A 21,218-nucleotide genomic window follows, 5' to 3' on the forward strand; every position below is an offset into this window, starting at 1 on the left:
GAATACTAAGAGGTGAAGCAAATATTCTTTGGTGAACTACCTGTTGGAGACCACTGTGATAGCATCACTGTCTAAAGCTGGACACACTATGTGTTTCTGTTGCACAACTTCGACACAAAACAAGTGTTTTGAAGACAAGACATAAGTATTACAATGATAACAAGAGAGCAAGATTAAGTGACTCTTTGAAAAAGCAAGTTGTGATGATGATCGTAGTTTGCCAGTAGGACAAAAACGAGCTAGCTAGAGGACGTCAGCCAGGTATGGAAACAAAAATACCAGAAAGTGGAATGAAACTGAAACGTGAGCGATCACACACGCTAGATAGGCTATTGTTCATTCTCCCGATAATAAGAAACAAAGTGAAAGTCAACACAAAACATGTCGCGTATCTGGTCACACATGCACAAGTGCCAGCAAGGCAGACAGGTGATTCCGGTGCATGCTTATCAAAATAAAGCTCAGTGACACATTTTTATGATATTTTAAATCGTTTTCAAACTAATTGTGGCCAATATGTGCGTGAATAATAACCTATATATGTATCTATATAACATATATATCCATTCATACAATAATACAATATATTACTTAAAATTGTTTTGAAGTAAAAAAAATAAAAATAAAAAACAACTCTTTTATGGTGTGACGGCTTTTATTTTGTAGTGATGTACCGCTACGATCAATTACATGTAGCGGAAACCCTGCAGCATCAATCCCGCAGCAGCACTCATTCGATCCACATTTTTTGTCTTCCGATACTATCTTTTTTTTTTTTTTTCTCCAATAATAAGCTTCTGCTACAAACATGAATTTGTGGAATTGAATATGGTTATGAAAATAGCTCTACAAAGCATTAAAAATAATGCAACCAAAGCTTTGCTGAATTTACTTTTTTGTTACACAGCATGACCAACAACATTGTTTGGCTTTTGTAACAAACGTCTGTGAGTCAGGTCCCTAATCAACTAAAGGATACATCCAAAAAATGTTTTTTAAAAAGTCCACTCAATAAAGGATACAATTTTTTAAAAAATGAGGATGCAAAATATTATCATTTGACATGGTTATAGATCAATTTGTGGTGTTATTTAGAATGTATTAAAAATTTTTAAGAAGCTCTCTTCAGTGCAATAGTAATTTATTGACGGTCCTTAGTGTAAACAACCAGTGGTTAAAGCAGCACTTCCAGTGCAAGCAGTGGCGGAGCCAGAAATATTTCACTGGGGTGGCCATAGTGAGACCATTACTCACACAGGGGTGGCAATAAGTTCATACCTGAAATGTCTAGGTGGCCAGTGGTGTGGCCTGAGAGTGACCAAGGGTGGCCACGCCCACCATTGGCCACCACGTAGCCCCGCCACTGTGTGCGAGCTCCCCGCACAATGACACACGAGTCCGGGCAGTCAGGGAAAACTACAGAGAGAATGTTAAAATATGACATCAAGCTACAGCTCCTTGCTTAAGCTTTTATGATGGCAACAGTTTGACTCTGGAACAGACTTATATTTACATGACTCCCTATGAGAAAATGTGATTCTAAATATGAACAAAGTGGGTGAAATAAGAGATTTCATAGCAGGCTTCTTCCTGGGCGTGATGGGCATTTGTGCAGCACCCCCGGGGGCTCAACCAGCTGACATATGGGGAGGGTGTAGCATGGCAGCAGGGTGTCACGCATCTGCTTGTATTGCAAGGGGGGGAGGCTTGTGTCCTGTCTTCAGCCCCCATACAGTCAGAGGGACTTAGGAAGCTGTGAGACCTTTCTTGGTGTGTCAGTTAATCATTCCTCATAGGATGGGGAGGTGGCGCACGCTGGCCATAGGCAACTCTGGCCAACGGCTGGCCAGCTTCAATCCCGATGAATTAATCGGCTCAAGGGGAGAGGAGGGGACCCCTATGACACCCCCCACCCCCCCACCCCACTCCCACCCTTATCCAAGACGAAGAAGGCAGCGGGAGGGGTGGTGGGGTAAGCTGCCCGCCTAAAAACATGGCAGCTGACACAATCACACTGTTTGCTATAAATTCTAACTAGTCAGCCATGATGGACCAGGTTAGAGAGGACGTTGACCATTTTGTTAGGGACTAGAACCAGCAGCAGTGACCTTGCAAGAGAACCATGCATGGACTTGTTTGTTATTATCCTGTCATGTCACAACTTCTTTAATTACACAACTACGTAGTACTCAGTGTGTTCCAGTCGGTAACAGTAGTCCATCATACACATACCACCATGCTAACTTGTTAAGACAATCAACGCAGGCCAAGCTCTCGCTCTCTCCTTAGAAAACAACCTTACCCTAAGTATAAACATTTACCTTCTGCTCTTGTCTAATACTTAAAGCTTGCATCTATTTACCAGGAGTATTAGAAATGCTGGCAGCTGGGTGGGCTAGCCGTTGCAGACTGGCCGTTACACTACCAATGCACCATGCATCATGCAATAGATGCACATTTGCAACAGCATGAATCATTTACTTCACCGCAATGTTATTCAACAAGCCTCTTAATGTGCCTGTTTTTTTAAACGTATGTCTCAAATGCTACACGCTTGCTACCCGTCAAGCTAGCCAGCTAGCTAGGTAGCTAGCTGCTACTTCGATGGTAAGATAACAACATGCCAGACTGCGTTCGAAAATGTGCCACTTTAAAAAAAAAGCTGCGTAGTATCGACGGTTGCAATAACGACCTACAGGAGATCTGAAGACTTCAAAGAAGTGGCTTCTTCTTCACTTCACATTCGGCCTGCTCTGTCTGCACAAAAGGGCCGAGGGTATTTCGTAAACATTGTCAACTTGTAAGAATTGTTGGCTGTGGTTTTTCGGGAAGGGTGTTATTAGTCCCTATCACTACCACCACAACACACAGCTGTGTCCAGTAGCAAGTAGCTACTACCGCGCTACGTTCAATCCATATTTCTACCTCATTTCAACTCCTATCTAGTGACAAATGGCGGTTACTGCTTTTTAATTTTAATTCTCAATGTAACAGATACTGCTTTTCATTGTGTCATATGTCCAAAATACGACACTAAAATGCTCCGCTTTTCCAACGGAGTCTGGTATACATTCTTGCCAAGCGTGGAACTTGCGGGACTTCCCACGGAGGAAACCAACTAAACCACGCCGCCGACCACAGCCTACAATCGGAATTCCCGAGGCGCGCGTGTGGAACCAGGTGAGGCCCACTGCACCGGGGCCTATCTTGCTACCTCGGGCCGGTCGCCTACCTCTGTGGGCCGGCTGATCTCGAACAGGTCGAGCCGGTTGGCGTTCCAGTGGTTGATGATGTCGGCCAGTTTCCTCCTCTCCTCCTCCCTGTTGCCCGTCATGGTGGACCGCCTTGCTGACCTTCTCAGTCCGCCTGAAGCGCTCCGTTAAAAGAAAAAAAAGATTATTCCACAGGAGGGAAAGACGCTCCGGCCGTTTTTATCGCTTGGAAGTCCGAGAGTGCGCCCTCTCTTCAGCGTGTGTGACTTCGGTTTGAGCTTGGCCAGCCGGGTGAGCTTGGGCGCGCCCCCGATGCACTCAGTACGCGTGCACGCCGCTGGGGTTAACCCTTTCAAATCCAAGCAGCCGTGAAAATGCTGCTCGATGACGTCATCACCCGTGGCAGGACCCACCTCCACTTTTGAGCTGTTTTTCATGGCCACTTCTTGAGGTACAGCTGCATAATCCCTATAGTCATTTATTAGAATGCCATGACAACACATGATTTATACTGTACATGATAATACTACCTTACTGAGGTCGTCTGCTATTTTTTTTCTTTTTTTTCATCCATTTATACTTCTTTCATAGTCGCCAAGTGGAATTGTTCCGACTTCCCAGCAGTACTGAAAGTAGCATTCGGGGCAGTTATGCTCCAACCCCCATGAACTCCGCCTAGCAACAAGTGGCAAACGTGTCATGTGATTATCTGCGTTGTGTCAGCTATCTAGCTGTTAATGTTTTAGAAATAATTACAAACGATCTGTGTTGTCTACAGACAAACATTTATAGTGATGTTGTGTAGTGATGTGTAGTGGTTATTTCGTGTTGACCTGTCAACAAACAGACAAGTCTCATGATTTCTCTGCAAAAAAAACCCAACACAAATACAATACTAGCTTAATGTGGTCGTCAGCCATCTTTTTTTACAACTTTATTTTTGAAATATTATTATAGTAACTCAATAACATCACATTACATTAAAATTACATCTTTTGTGTAATACAATTACATTTTTTTTTAATATTATACATTATAATATGATAATAACATGGGAATATTATAAACATGATGACTAAGACTACTTGTTGTTTTTTTCTTCCCAGCAAACTTGAAAGCAGCATTCGGGCCAGTTGTCCTGGAGCCTCAGTGAACCTTGCCTAGCAACAAATGGCAAATGTTTCTACACCAGGGGTGTCCAAACTTTATTCAGACAAAAATAACAGCTTGTGGAAGGTCACTTAGATATTTTGAAAGATGTATTTTTTTATTGTAAACAGGCAAAAAAAAAGTATAAAAAATATATTTAAAGACAAAGCTTTGTGTTATTATTAGTTATTAGCGTTAACCTTCTCTCGTTACACTATGCCTTTTTGCTGTATTTTCCACATTTTTGCATTTTTTTGGTTTAATTTTATGTCTACAATGGGCTGCCAGCCGCAAATGGCCCTCAGGCCGCACTTTGGATACCCTAGATCTGCGTTGTGCTGGCTAACTAGCTAAAATTCTACAGTAATAGTTGTTTTAAGTTGTTTTTTTCCCTATCAAAAACACCAGAACAATAAACAGTGTTTTAAATCATAACAAGCGATAAGCGTATGCTCGCGGTGAAGTCTGTTTTTAAAAGTGGAGCGCAGGATCTTCCTTCCAGCTTGTGTGATCGAAAGCGAAGCAAAGAAACGCTTTGTTCGCATCAGCGTCCATCTTGAATGTTTATGAGAAATCTGCACAAACGCTTCTCCCGGCGCTGTGGAGAAAAGATAAGCAATAACGCTACATTAGCGCCTTATCATGTTGAGGGTGAAAACAAGATAAGACGACTCTCACTGTTGTCAAAGAGGAAGACTTAATAATTGATAGCAACAATGTGATGATGAGTGTTGTGTGATGATGATGTGCCAGCGTGTTTATCACAAGCTAACGAACAGGCCTCCTGTTACCAGCCAGCATCAAACAAAACATTTTGAACAGAGTGTTTATGTACGTGCACACAATCAGTGCGTACACTCTGTGACATCACACAGGAAGTGGCGGCGCTATCTGGCCATGTTGGTTTCCTGTTGTGGTTTGGAACTTCTGCTAAAATCCCAGAAGTTGAACAGTAATTCACATCAATTGGCAGGACTGTCACAAACCCAACCGCGCTGGAGCGCTTTGAAAGCAAAAGTTCTTTTTTGGTGGTTCTGTGTTGTTCTGTCGAGTCATCCTCGCCTCACGCAACACGTCACCCTCGCTACGCTAACAAAAAACACATCGCTTCATGCAGTCTGCCGAGCAGGTGGGAGCCCACTTGACTCACACGCAACTATTTTTGGGAGGTGTGATCACCCCCACATCTCGTTTCAGACATACATACAACCAAAGTCTGGGCACCCAGACATCAGCCCCCTGAAGGGCCCCCAACCCCACCCTAAATCCATAAACCCAAAAGAAGTTAGATATATTTCAACAAAAAAAAACACATCTCTGCTTTGTGATATAGGTGAAAAAGCCTATTATTAGCATTGTTCTTTTTTATTTTTTATTTCCATATATTTCAACTTTCTTCTTAACTATTTTTTGTAAATGTTTTTTTTGTAATATTTTGACTTTATTCCCATAATATTATAACTTTTTTTCCAATCAAATTTTCCAAAAACTACAACTTTTTTTTGTGATAATACTACAACTTTAAAAAAATAGCATATTTTTTCTTTAATATGTATGATATTAAAATTACATGATTTTTCCTGATTACATCATTTTTTATTACAAGTTTATTCTTGTAAAATTGCAACTTTTCTCGTTAGAATATGACTTTTTTTCTCTTAATATTTTGACTTAATTGTTGTAAAATTACAGCTGGTTTTTCCATGTCTGCCGTTGTTTTTGTCTTTCATTTTCCAATGATATAAACTTTCCTGTAAATTTTCTTCCTGAAATTATGACATTGTCAAAATATTTTTTGACTTTTTTCTCGTTCTCGTAACATTGTAACCTTTTCTGCAACCCAAAAATTATGACTTTAATTGTTGTTTTGTTTGTTTCTCATAATTATGACTTTTTTCTTTAATATTACAACTTTATGCTACCAAAATGTCGTTATTTTTCCTCATATTACAACATTATTCTCGTAAAATTATGACTTTTGCTCATTAGATTACAACTTTTTTCTTTTAATATTTTGACTTACTGCTAATTATTCAATTTTTGCTGGTTTTTATTTTTTTTAGACAATTAAAAAAACAGCCATAGGCCACCAATGGCCCCTGGGCCACACTTTGGACACCACTATTTCAGAATATGCTGCAAGTTTGGGACAACCCCGCTATAGTTCATGTATTTTTCATGGAACATGCAAGATTTTTAACATAAAATGAAGCTCTTTCAGGCAGTTTGTGACGTGCCTTGCTAAGATAGCGCAATGTAAATGCAAAAACAAGAAGGGCATAGCTTGGGAGAGTGAAGTTATTGGACTTGACAGTGTTGTGTGACATTCAGCACCTGCTGGAGAGGACTGAATATGACAACAAGAAAACATTCCTCTTTGTCCTGAAGCCAAAGGCCTTTGCACAACATCATTATTTGCACCTTTCGCTTTGTTTTATGAGTCTAAATCGGCATTTTTCATTTGTATCTTTAACACTGGGATACGGGGCACACGGTGGCCTACTGGTTAGCGTGTTGCCACATTCCGGGAACACCAGCGAATGTTGAAAATCCACCCATAAAGCGTGGAAATATATAAAAATGTCTATTTTTGACTCCCTCATCTGATTTCGAATGAGCATTTGCAATAAGAGTGGCTGAATTACAAGATTAGATTCAGCTCCAGAACCCCCACTTCTCTCTTCTATTGCCATTGTTCACTCCACAATCCAGGTTTCAGCCCTAAATATGCCTCACACGTTTATTAAACACATTTAAAGTATAAAATGGATAACTACTCACCACTAATAAATGATCCATCAACACATGAAATGGGAGTCACGGTCCTTCGCCACTTTGGGGCCCTCACTCTATCGCATTTTTCCAAAATAAATAAATTTATTCATGATTTCTGTTTTGTGGTTGACGACAGCCTATTATTAGTACAAAAAAAAATACACATTTAAGCAAATCTGATGTATCATTGGCCTAAATCAGGGGTGTCCAAAGTGCGGCCCGGGGGCCATTTACGGCCCGCGGCTGTGATTTTATCGGCCCGCAGCACAGTCTAAAAATATAATTTAAACAAGACAACTAAAAAAAAACCACTACCAGCAAAAATGGGAAAGTTAAAATATTAATTTAAGAGAAGAGTTGTAATCTAGCAAAGAAAAAAAGCCATAATTTCACAAGCATAAAATAGTATGAGGATGTCAAGAAATGTCATTTTAGTAGCATGAAGTTGAAATATTAAAGAAAGGGGTTTTGTTTTGTTTTTTAAGTCAAACACAGTGAATAAAGTTATAATTTTTGGAAACTTAGGTTGGGGGAAAATTTAGAACATGGGAATAAAGTCAAAATATTAGGAGAAGAAAATATGCAAAAAGAAAGTTTAGATATCTGGGGGAAAAAAAAACAACAGCAGAAATGGAAAACAGCTGAAATTTTACCAGAGTAAAGTCAAAATATTAAGAGAAAAAAATAGTTTTCTAATGAGAAAAAAGTTGCAATTTTATGACAGTAAACTTGGAAAATGAGAAAAAACATCATTTTAGTAACAATGTTGAAATTAAAAAAAAAAAGAGGGAACCTGAAATGAAATAGTTGGGAAAAAAACAGCAGAAACAACAGCTGTAATTTTACAGGAATAAAGTCAAAATATTAAGAACAAAAGAATGAACTCATATTATGATGGACAAAAAATATATTTTTTCTATATTACAAAGCTGAAATGCCTTTTTTTCTTGAGCTACATATTATATTATTATATATACTGTATACATTCACAGCATATGTCTATGTGTCGGTTTACAAAGTATCAAAGTGGCCCTTGCATCCTTTCATTTTTCAGAATGTGGCCCTCGGTTGAAAAGGTTTGGACACCCCTGGCCTAAATGAACTAAAATACAAATACTGCACAGCAGAAGGCATTAAAAGACGTTGATGAAATGTAGTATTCCACCCTGGTCACTAGGTGTCACTAGAAACCACACGCATCAGACTTGATTGCCAGAACAACAGGCTTTTATTGCAGCTTTGAGTGATCTCACAACAGGCACCATAATAACATAATACTCACAATAATCCAAGTAATATCACGGGCTGCCGTTGTGGACACAGTCCAGCTAAAACTCAACTCAGGACACCCGAGGTCACTTTGTGTCCACATGTCTGTAAGACATTTATTGCAACACACACAAGCACGGGTCTTATTTATGTCTTAAGTGGCTTATTTTCTCTGATGAAGTCTACTATATTGGGTTATACGAGGGTAAAGGTGACTATAGAGGTGTTATTTTATGTGCAAAGGGGTCTAATAATGTCAAAAACCGTATGTAGAAGATGATAAAAATATCGTATCACTCTCAGGTCCGGAACCAATTAACCGCCATCATCGAAGGGTGAGTGTATGAGTATCACTTTTGCTACTTACAGCAACTATGGTGAGTTCAAGGACTGCACAACAGAAGCTTGAGGACAAAACTTAATCAGTGAAGCATAAAGACATAAATGTGTGAAAATTGTGGTCTTTTTTAAACAATGGTACATTTGACCTGTATTATCAACTATTTATAAATAATACTCACTTATGGTGGATGAGATATGTTTCCTGCGGGCTATTGTTGGAGAAAAGGAACAAATAAATCCAAATAAAAACGTTTTTTTCAACCAAACAGCTGTGAATCTGAGGTGCTGTGAATGCTGAATGACGAATGCGTACCCTTGGCGTCCTGTGATTGGCTGGTGACCAGTCCAGGTGAGCCTCATGAAGACAAGCGCTGTAGAAAATGGATGGATAGACATTACAAAAGAGATGAAATGAATGGGGGCTGTAACGATGATAAAATGACTTGATTTAAGATTGAATTTCCAGATGGGGACTGTGACTCACCGCCAGCGTCAAACACAGAAGCAAAGCTGCTCTTTCTAATTTTAGATTTAGGCAGATTTCACTTTGAACCACCAGCCGCTGTAATCCTCAGCACACTCGTGATGGCAAACTCCAGGAGGAACATCTTACTTTTTAATCAGTCGAGCCAAGCTCAGTGGGACTGAACACGTCACAGCTGACCGTACAGATAACACGCATGATACCATAGACCAGGGGTGGCCAAACCTTTCTCCCAGCAAGGGCCACATCGTGAAAAACGAAAGGATGCAACTTTGCCACTTTGATATTTTGTAGCTAAGAAGTTATACGGGGATATTATGTCACTCACTAACGTAACTCTTACTGCGGAAGTAAGTATTTGATGCATTTAAGTGTACTCGGAAATCCCAGAAAATGCATTTACACTCAAAACAAGTGGATTTAACTTAAATGACGTGGTGTCTTTGAATGCAACCCTTCATTGCTTCTTTGCTCATGACAACTTGGCAGGTTTGCCACGCTTAAAATGTTTCAGATCATCAAACTCATTTAAATATTAGTCAATGACAACACAACTGAACACAAAATGCAGTTTTTCAATGAAACTTTTTATTATTAAGGGAGAAAAAAAATCCAAGCCTACATGTCCCTGTGTGAAAAAGTGATTGCCCCCTAAAACTAATAACTGGTTGGGCCACCCTTAGCAGGTTAGGACTTTGACTAGGCCACTCCAAAGTCTTCAGCCATTCAGAGGTGGACTTGCTGGTGTGTTTTGGATCATTGTCCTGCTGCAGAACCCAAGTTGCTTTCAGCTTGAGGTCACCAACTGATGGCCGGACATTCTGCTTCAGGACTTTTTGGTAGACATCAGAATTCATGGTTCCATTTATCACAGCAAGTCTTCCAGGTCCTGAAGCAGCAAAACAGCCCCAGACCACCGCACTACCACCACCATATTTTACTGTTGCTATGATGTTCTTTTTATTAAATGCCGTGTAACTTGTAGGCCAGCTGTAAAGGGACACACACCTTCCAAAAAGTTCAACTTTTGTCTTGTCAGACCATATTTTCCCAAAGGTCTCGGGGATCAACAAGATTTAAAAATTAAGACAAACCTTAATGTTCTTTTTCTTCAGCAGTGGTTTTGGTCTTGGAATTCTGCCACACACGTTGTTTGTGCCCAGGGTCATGAACACCGACCTTAACTGAAGCCTGCAGTTCTTTGGATGTTAATGTGGAGTCTTTTGTGACCTCTTGGATGAGTCATCGCTGCACTCACTGCCACTCCTGGGAAGGTTCACCACTGTTCCATGTTCCATTTGCGTGTAATGGCTCTCACTGTGGTTTGCTGGAGTCCCAAAGAAATGGCTTTATAACCTTTTCCAGACTGATACATCTCAATTAATCTCAGTTATGTTATGTTTTAACAGGGGGGGCATTCACATTTTCACACAGGGCCATGGAGGTTTGGATTTTTTTCTCCCTTAATAATAAAAAAACTCATTTTGTGTTCAGTTGTGTTGTCATTGACTAATATTTTAATTTGTTTGATGATCTGAAGCATTTAATTGTGATAAACATACAAAAGATAGCTTTTATTTTTGCCCATTATAAGTGGACAACATGGACAACATATTTATGTTGGGGGGGAACGGCTTTTTTTTTTTTATATCCAGTGCATCCCTGCACATTCAGATTCACACAAAAAATTATTTTAAAAAATCCCTGAAAATAGGCAATTTTTTCTGCTGTAGAAACCTTGCTTCTGTTAGTCGACAGCAAAAACCAAGACGGGGGAACACGTGTGAGCAAAGAGAAACAAGCAACAAGCAAATCAACAGCAGCCATATTTGTTTCACCACACTGCCATCCATCAAGTGGATGCGTTTAACATCTCCCGCCGTCGCAAATACACGCAAAGTAGTGGTAAGATGCGAGGAAAACTGTTGCAGTTTGCACACGGACTGACTGTCATTTTTGTTATCTGGGAAAGGGTCATCAAAACACCTCTGCAAACTCCAAACTACAAAAAACATACTGGTGAAGAATAACAGTGTTTATGTTGCATTTAAATGTTGTGGCTGCATGTTAGTGATAAGATGGTGGTGTTGTACATGTAGGAGAAAATTCTTTGTGTGTGTGTGTGTGTGAGTGTGCGTGTGTGTGTTGACACCATGCTTTGACACAATGTGCTCTATGGGAGCTTTTGTGTGTGCTTGGCTGTCACTGTCTGCAAGTGACAAAGGCTGACTTAATGGACTGGTGCTGAGTGGTAGCGGCTGGCACACACACACACACACACCCACACACACACACCCACACACACACACACACACACACCCACACACACACACCCACACACACACACCCACACACACCCACACACACACACACACACACACACACACACATCATATCTGGCTCAGTCAGACAGGCTTCATGCATTAGATCAGGGGTGTCTAAAATGCAGCCTCAGGGTTCCAAACAAGAAAAACAAGAAAACAACAAGAAGGATTGTGAAAAATGTTGTAATCTTACAAGAATAAAGTCGAATAAAGTCATAATTATGAGAAGAAAATTGAAGTTAAAATACTAAAATAAGTTGAAATAATAATAAAAAAAAAAAACAACAGATAAAATAGAAAAATCAGCAGTAATAAAAAAAATGTCAAAATATTAAAAGAAAAAAGCGATTTATTATATTTGATTAAAAATGTCATATAGGAGGAGAAATTAAATCATTTGTTGATTTAGATGTTCTTGATTTCAGTTCTAATATTATGAAACAACATTAAAAAAACAAAACAAACTAACAAATAAAGCTGGAACTTTTTAAAAAGTAGGTTGTGGAAAAAGTTATATTGTTACGAGAATAAAGTCAGAATATTATGGGAAGAAAGTCAGAATTACAAGAAGAAAATTGAAATATTTCGGAAATAAAAAAACCCCATCACAAATAAAAAAAAAAAACAGCTGCAATTTTACGAGAATAAAGCCGAAATATTCTGAAAACAGTTTCTATTGTAATGAAAAGAAGTCAAAATTTGATGAGAATAACTTGTAATATTAAGAGAAAAAATGATGTAATCTTAGTAGCATCGGGTGGAAATATTAAAGACAAAACAAATTTTTTTTTAAAGTCATAATATTATGAGAAACATACGCAACAAAATAAAAAACAGCTGTAATTTTACGAGAATAAAGCCAAAATATTAAGAGCGAAAAAGCCGCATTCTGATGAGAAAAAACTTGCAATTTTAAGAGAATAAAGTCAAAATATTAAGAGGGAAAAAGCCGCATTCTAACGAGAAAAAACTTGCAATATTACGAGAATAAACTTATAATATTATGAGGAAAAATAATCTCATTTTAGTCACATAGAGTTGAAATATTAAAGAAAAAAAACTTTTTTTTTTAAAGTAGTAATATTATGAGAAACAAACCAAATAAAAAAATAAAGTTGTAATTTTTGGAATGGTAGGCTGTGGAAAAAGTTAGAACATTTTGGGAATAAAGTCATAATATTAAAAGAAGAACATTTATGAATATCATTTGAGAAGAAAGTATAAATATTCGGGAAATAATTATTAAAAAACAGCAAAAAAAGAGTGAAGTTGATGCTAATAACCTGCTTTTTCACCTACAGTATATGACAAAGCTGAGATGAAATATTGAATATATAACTTCTTAGCGTATCTACATGCTTTGTTTTATAAAACATCAACGTGGCTAAGCTGGATCCTTCACTAAGTGGCGCTCGCTGGAACAGCCTTTGGACAGCAGCACTGCATTAGACACATCTAATGATGTTGGAAGATGCAGAGTCTACTTGACTGACATGGTTAGCTGTGATGTGGACATACAGTAAGTGCACTCATTTCTACTGCATGTCAATCTATGTCGCATGCACACGATTTTATGTATCGTGCACATCATTGCTAACATTGAACTTAGCCACCTTGCTACACATGCAGATATGGTAAGACGTTAGGTATATTTCAAGAAAAAACTGCATCTCAGCTTTGTCATATTGGTGAAAAAGACTATTTTTCATATCAACTTCAATATTTGCTCTTTTTCTCCCCGTTTTTTGCTGTTGTTTTTTAATTTTCTAAATTTCAACTTTCTTCGGAAATAATCCTCGCAATCTTCGCCTTCTTTTCATAATATTATGACTTTGTATATAATATTGTAACTTTATCCCCAAGCAAATTTTCTACAAATTACAACTTTATTTAGTTTTGTTTATTTCCCATAATATTACAACTTTTAAAATGTATTTTTTTTGTCATATTTCAACTCTATGCTACCACATTCTTAAAAGATTACAAGTTTATTCTCGTAAAAATTCTCTTTGGAATACAACTTTTTTTCTCCTCATATTTTGACTTTGTTTTCTTAAAATTACAGCTGTTTTTTTCCATTTCCGTTTCCTCCCCCAAAATATTTCAGCTTTCCTCTTCTTCTCATGAGAATAATTATGACTTTATTGCCATATTTGGACTTTATTCTGGTAGCATTTGAATTCCCACAATCTAATGCTCCAAAAATGACAACTTTATTCATTCTTTTGCTTTTTTCTCATAAAATTACAACTTAAAAAAACCCCATCATGCTCCCAAAGACGTTATTTTTCCCTCATAATATTACGTTATTCTTGGAAAATTACGACTTTTTCTCTTTAGATGACTTTTTTTCTCTTAACTCATTCAACACCAAAGACGTAGCTACACATTTTTATAATCCCCAAGCCCGATCCCGACAACGTATTTGCACGTCTTTTATGGTTTTTTTGCGCGAGAGGCAAAAAGAGGTGATGGTGCAACTCTCCACACATGCATTGCACTTCTGAGCACCATAAAAACGGCAGAAGTGCGTTTGATAAGAGCTTGGCAGGTCATTTCAATGGAAGAATCACACATGGCAGGAAAGAGGAAGTGAGAGAGCGTGGAGGAGTGCGAAAGAAAGTGCATTGTAGGGAAATTTTAACGCACGCGCACACGCGTGCACAAACATAGCTCAGTTCCAAATGTGAAAATTGTAACTAGTTCATGGTGTTATATTTGTAAATAAGTGGTTATTTTGATGTAAAACAACCATTTTTTGTGTTTTTTTATGTTGTGGTGTAGTTGTTTAGATATTTGAGCTGTCACAAAAGCAAAAAATATTTGTGTCAAAGTGAAAGTTATGCTTGGGAAACTTTTTAAGCTGGTTTTCTCCCTTTTTTAGTCGGGAACTGATATTTTCCTGAAACTGACCTATGTTCTACTGCTGATTACCAAAGAACGGAATAAGGTAGAGGCAAACTTTTTTTTTTCTGATGATAGACGGAAGTTTAATCTTTCTTTTGGTAGGTTCCATGTTTATATAGCCAGAGAACACAATATGCTGTGTGCCTTGAAAGATCAGTCCAAACCGTTTTCTGAGAAATGGCTGGGATTGAATGAGTTAATAGTTTGATTTTATTTTTTTGTGGCAGTACAATTACTGCTGACTTTCCCATTTGTGCTGTTGTTGTTGCTTTTTTAAATTTTCTTGTCAAATGATATTTTCCGAATGTGCCGCGGGCCAATAAAAAAAACCAGCCACCGGCCGCAAATGCCCCCCGGGCCGCACTTTGGGCACCCCTGCCATAGGGAATAAGGCAAATCGAAATAATGTGTTCCAGGGCCAAGCTATGGCCATCCTAAGGCCTTTAGTCACATTTTAACGCGATTAAAAGTGTTAAAAGGAGTGAATCAGTGGTCGGCCACAGGTGTCTTCCTGTTTGGAAGGAGCTGCATGTCGGGACGATGCAGTCAGAGCAGTGAAACCGATGCAGCCTTGTTGTCGTCATGCTACATTGACTTCCGCGACCTTTCAGCAACGACGTCTGTGTCGTCTTTAAATGTTAATGAGCCCTTCAGTCTGGCCTGTCGCTGTGAAAAGACGCTCGAGTCAGCGTTCTGCACGCCACACGTAGTCGAGCACGGGAGAAGAAGAAGCGAGACGGCTCAGATGAGGGTGAAATAAGTGCGCCGGCGTTGATGTCACACATCTTGTCTGGACGAGGGCACCTGGAGTTTTTCTTTTATTTGGACGGTTTGAAACGAGAAGATGAGACAAATCCTTCAAAGTGAGAAAAAGCCTTGTGGCCTCAAGTTGAACCTCCTCCTCCTTCTTCTTGCTAAAGCCTGTCATGTTGTCTTGGATTGGATTGGCTGCAATGTGCAGCGCATGTGGACTGCATGGACCCACGGGTGCGGCAGATTTAGCAGTCAGTTAACTTCTTTCTTTTTCAAATGATATCGGATCCGGCGAGGCACGATAGTAACTTTCTGTTCATAAAAAACTCCATCAAGCTCCAGCTGTGTTTCAAACAAATCTGCATTCTTCTCCTCTTGGCCGAAACACTCGGATTCTGAAGCCTTCTCCCTCGGCCACGCCTACTCTGCTGTGATTGGTCAGGAGTCCCCTTGATATTTTAAATTTTGGAAAAAGACGAAAAATACTTTTTCTCACATTATTGTAATATATTATATTTTATTTGTTATTACTTTTATTTTTTTCTTTTGTTGTTTAAAAAAGTATATAAATATATAAATAAAATATATAAATGGCCCCAGGCTACACTTTGGAATTTGAACATCTTTAATTTATAAGAAAATGTGTCACCCCCCCAAAAAATTATAGATAAATACAAAAAAATCTGAAATACAACATAGATATTACCTCAAAATGAAAAACACGTATTTATTAGTTGTTTTTTTTTTGTATTTACTATTTATTCATTTAAAAGCGACAGCGCATATTCATGAATATTTAAATTAGCCCAAAGGCTACTTTACATGTTTAGTCCCTGTAGTGAATAAATAATAATAGTGATAAAAAAAAATCAAATTATTATATCAAATAAACAAATTATAACAATCAAATTACCACACAATGTGCACACAATAGCTTCTGATAGAAGCCACATTAACACTATATAATAAAGTACCTGCGGTATATGCAACTCGATGCAAAACTATGTATAAAAATGGTGATTGTGGTAATAATACAGTAATAATGATAGCATTTGCACCAATGTGAGCGTTTCCATTTGAAGCCTTAATAGTAATAACTAATTGGAATATAATTATATTAAAGGCAATGTTCTCAAAATAGTTAAAAATGAAGCGAGAGTGACGACACCCTCAGGTGTGCGGAGGAGGCCACGCCCACATGTTGTTGGTCCAGGTGACACCAGCTGCTTCCGGCGACCGGGCTAGCGAGCGCTCGCCGGCGTGCTGGCCCTGTTAGACCGGTTTGAAACGCCACGCCGGTCACGCCCGCCTGACGGGAAGACGTTCGTGTAAATAATCGCGCTTTTAAAACAATAAAACAAAGCCGTTTAGGCGAAATGGGCCATCTGACTGAGCTTTAAACGCTGGCATAATAATAATTGGGGAAGCACAGCAGGTTTGTGGCCATGTGGTGGATTTTAGGACAAGTAAACAAAACAAAATTAATATTGTGTCATCGTTTTTATATTTTCAATTTGCTTTTAATTTATTTTCAATTTCAAGTTAATTTTTTTTTATTTTATTTCAATTGAAACGCGGTCATAAAGAACAATAAGTGTGATTCTTCCATCTGTCCACTTCTATTGAGGAAGCGCAGCAGGGCCGCGTCAATGTGGTGGATTTTAGCACAAACAAATAAATATTGCACCATTATTTTACTTTTTTTAAAAAATTTATTTATTTTATTTTATTAATTTATTTTATTGTATTTTTAAAATTTCACTGTATTCTTTACATTTTTATTTAAATGCTGTCATAATAACACACGTGTCATTCTCTTGTCCATCTGGTGGATTTTAGGGCAAAATCAAGTACATTTTGCATCATTATTTTAATTCATTAATGCATTTTTAATAACATTTTATTTATTTTCATGTAATTGAATTAAAACACTCCCATAATAACGCAGGTGTGAGTGGTGGACTTTAGGGCAAATACATATTGCGTCATTATTTTGAGTTCAAATGTATTTTTTTTAATGTTATTTTAATTTAAAGGCTAAAGTGTGAGTGGTGGACTGGCTGCATTTGAGGGCAAAGTCAAATAAATATCGTGTCACTATTTGAACGGCGCGTTTGTCTTCCAAGCTGGCGTGTCGTGTTTGCATCGAGTCTCCCAGGCGGACGCTCATTAAAACAAGAAGACGCTTGTTTCTGAAGAAGGTGAAAGAGAAGTAAGGATGTTAAACACGCCTGCTCTCCGTCCGCCATCCCTGAAAGAAAGAAAGAAAGAAAGAAGCACTCGAGCCGCCTACGTTTCCCACAGTGCTCGGCTGCAGTGGAAGGATGTTATTTTGCTTCTTTAATTACCAGCTTAGTGCAAGTGTGTGTGTGTGTGTGTGTGTGTGAGGCACTATTGTACAGTACTCCAACACACACACACACAAACACACACACACACACACACGCACGTGCGAGAGAAGAATGCGGCTGTTAGAGTGCAGGAGCAGAGAGGATCGTGAGACAAACGAGGAGCAGACAAAGTGAGACTTGAATAATTCATGCATTTTTTTTTTTAACCGTACTTTTTTTTCTCTTGGTGTCTTTCTGCTCGCTTCCTCCACTTTATTTGTATTCATTTATAGACACAACGGAACTACATAACAGTATTGGTCACTCTTCACCCCCATACACATTAAACTGCACACTGGAGAGGCCTTTTATTGTGGCCAACTGAAATGCACCAATCATGCGGTCTCATCAATGTCAAAAGTGTATCCAGAGAAGAAAGATCTGCTTCACAATGTTCACATTTCCCCTCAATCAACCGCAGCTCCCCCAGTCCCGGCGGCATTCGTGCAGCCCCATGAGGACATGACGCTACCGCCAGCATGCTTGGCTCCGAAAATATAATTTAAGAAGAAAAAATAAACCTGCAAAAATTGAAAAATGTGCAGTAATTTTACAAGAATAAAGTCAAAATATTAAAAGAAAAAAGTTGTAATCTAATAAGGAAAAAGCCATACTTTTATGACCATACTGTTGTAATGTTAAGAGAAAAAAAATGATGTCATTTCAGTAGCATAAAGTTGAAATATTTAAAAAATAATAATAATAAAAAAATAAAGCTGTACTTTTGAGAAATTTAGGGGAGAAAATGTACAAGAAGAAAGTTGAAATAGTTGGAAAATGTAAAAAGAACAAAAGCAGAAATGGAAAAACCAAATATTAAGGGAAAAAAGTCAAGAAAAAAATGGCAATTTTTACGATAATAATCTCAATCTTATTAGGAAATATTATGTCATTTTTGAAGTTGTGATTTTTTTAGAAAATTAGGTTGGAGAGAAAGTTCAAATATCACGAAAATAAAGTCAAAATATTATGGGACTAAAGTCATAATATTACTCGAAGAACAATGGTCTTTCACTCGTGTAGCGCTTTTCCACCTGACACTGCTAGCACATTTACCAACTGATGACGCAGCATCAGGGCGTTCAGCATCTTGCCCAAGGACACTTCGACACAATCACCGGAGGACGGAGGATGGAGGATTGAACTCGCAACCTTCAGGTTGGCACCTGAGCCATGCCGCCCTTTCTATATACCAAGTTTATTTAAGGAGAAAGTTGAAATATTTGAAAAGTTTTTAAAAAAGTTAAAAAAAATTGAAAAAAATGGAAAAAAAGCTGTGATTTTATGAGAATTAAGTCAGAATATTACAAGAACAAAATTTACAAAGATTATTTTGGAAGAAAGTTGAAATATTTGGAATTAAAAAAAACAAACAGCAAAAATGGGGGGAAAAAAAGAGCCAAGTTGCCATTAATAATATGCTTTTCCACCTGCACCACAACGCTGTGAGAACTTCTTGGCGTATTTTGACAAAATATCCAATTTTCAAAGTATTGTCGTCTTTACAGGATAAAATAAAATGTTGAAATGGGAGCGTTGTACTCACTTTTGGGATAACCATTGTGACATCTTTCCATCTATTACAACCAAACTGTGTGTGTGCGTGCATGCGTGCGTGTGTGTGTGTGTGATTGGGCTCCATAAAGCATAAGAGTGTCGTGCTCAGCATCTCTGTATGTTGTTGTCCATTGTACTGCTGGGAACACAACAGTAGTGATGCACTGTGTCAGCATTGTACTGTCTGCCCCTGTAACACACACACACACACACACACACACGCGCGCGCGCGCGCGGACCAACACAGCAATGCTGCATGGTTTAGCGGTGTGTGACTCACGTGCAGAAAGTGTCAAGTGTACACATTGTGAGGAAGAAATGCAGACGTTAGAGAAAGTAAGTAAACAGAGTACACGATGTGTGTATCGGCTCGCGTGGCTTCATTTCCAGCTGCACGCCTTTCTATTTCATTGTAACATCATTTCATGAAAACATGCACGTTGTTCTTTCTGGCAGCTTGTACTCCGTTGTTTGTATGACTGTAAAAGTACCTTGACTATCCTTTTACAATTCAATACATGGTAAACTGGTAAAGTGAACAATCTTTAAATTGATATAAGCTCGGGTACTTCCTACTCCTTTTCACGCGTGTCGAACTGAGTTAAATTGTATGTGTAATTGTATGTGTAACATTGTTGGAAATAAAGAAACATATTAGCATTACAACACATGCAGTCATAAAGAGTGATCTCATGAGCACTTACTGTATAGCAGTTATTATGTATTGTGTAAAACTAAGACACGAATAAGATCAAATTAAAAGCAGAAAATCAATGGCGACCCACCATCCACCAGTTCAAGTTCCAGCCAAGTTTTTCTAGAGAGATTATTACATGGTTGTTTGACGTGTGTGGTACTAAAAGCAGTGCGCTAGCATGAATTCACTTGTGACAAATGTGCACATTAGCACTCAATAAGTCATCAAAACTTACCTTTATCATTCCCACATAGTATCAGCATTTGACACCAAATATGACGTGAAAGAAAAATGCTAAAAATACAGTAGTAGTCTATCTGTGCGGCATGAGAGAAAGTTAGCACACGCACAATGGACATGCGTCAAGTGAGACGGATGTAACAGAGAGAATCCGGCCACTTTTCAAAATAAAACAAAAAAATGAAATAATAGAAATTATTTTTTCTTCCTGTGTGGCCCGGTTCCAAATGACCCACGGCCCGGTACCGGGCCACGGGGGTTGGGGACCACTGCTGTATAGTACAGGGGTGGTCAAAGTGCTGCAAACAAACAAAAAAAACCCAGCAAAAATGGAGAAATCAGCAGCCATCTTACAAGAATAAAGTCAATATATGGACAGAAACAAGTTGTAGTCTAATTAGAAAAAGTCCTAATTTTACCGGAACAATGTTGTGATATGAGGAAAAATAGTTGCAATATTAAAGAAAAAAGGCATTTTGAAAAAGTTGTAATATTATGACACCCAAAGCAACCATCCATCCATCCATCTACTTCTACTTATCCGAGGTCGGGTTGCGGGGGCAGCAGCCTAAGCAGTGAAACCTAGACTTCCCTCTCCGCGGCTACTTCGTCCAGCGGCTCCCGAGGCGTTCCCACGCCATTTGAAAGACACAGTCTCTCCAACGTGGGTCTTCCCCGAGGCCTCCTACCAGTCGGACGTGCCCTGAACACATCCTGCGCAGATGCCCGAGCCACCTCATCTGGCTCTCAAACTCTGACACCGGTCATACGGTGAACGAAGTGCTTGAATTAGGTGGTCCTCGGGGGAACACATTCGAATGCCTTCTCCAAGTCCACAAAACACATGTAGACTGGTTGGGCAAACTCCCATGCCCCCTCGAGGACCCTGCCGAGAGTACAGAGTTGGTCCACAGCTCCATGACCAGGACAAAAACCACACTGCTCCTGCTGTGGACCAACTCTACACTCTCAGCGGGGTCCTTGAGGGTTTTTTTTCCTTGTATGTGTTGCTTTACAAAATATCAAAGTGGCAAAGTTCCATCCTTTCGTTTGTCACTATGTGGCCCTCACTGGAACAACCTTTGGACACCCCCTGCTATAGAATATACTGTATGTTGA

At 38.7% G+C, this 21,218-nt stretch overlaps 1 protein-coding gene and 1 long non-coding RNA gene across 20 annotated transcripts in view; both read right to left on the bottom strand.

Moving 5' to 3' along the window:
• afdna (afadin, adherens junction formation factor a) overlaps positions 1-3,527 on the bottom strand; it is an 83,169-nt gene extending 79,642 nt beyond the window's left edge. For all 19 annotated transcript variants that reach the window (XM_054762781.1, XM_054762779.1, XM_054762780.1 and 16 more), the window contains exon 1: positions 3,233-3,527. In XM_054762781.1, coding sequence (XP_054618756.1) covers positions 3,233-3,334 — 102 coding nt within the window. In that variant the 5' untranslated portion in view covers positions 3,335-3,527. The remainder of the gene's footprint in view (positions 1-3,232) is intronic.
• A 678-nt stretch (positions 3,528-4,205) lies between these two features.
• On the bottom strand, positions 4,206-20,236 carry LOC129172352 (uncharacterized). The gene is made up of 4 exons (XR_008566984.1): positions 20,095-20,236; positions 9,061-9,118; positions 8,419-8,956; positions 4,206-4,959 (listed from the first exon to the last, which is right to left on the bottom strand). It is a non-coding gene; the product is annotated as an uncharacterized LOC129172352 (long non-coding RNA).
• Positions 20,237-21,218: the final 982 nt, after the last annotated feature.

Source organism: Dunckerocampus dactyliophorus, chromosome 19 (genome assembly GCF_027744805.1).
Source record: "Dunckerocampus dactyliophorus isolate RoL2022-P2 chromosome 19, RoL_Ddac_1.1, whole genome shotgun sequence".
Lineage (NCBI taxonomy): Eukaryota > Metazoa > Chordata > Actinopteri > Syngnathiformes > Syngnathidae > Dunckerocampus > Dunckerocampus dactyliophorus.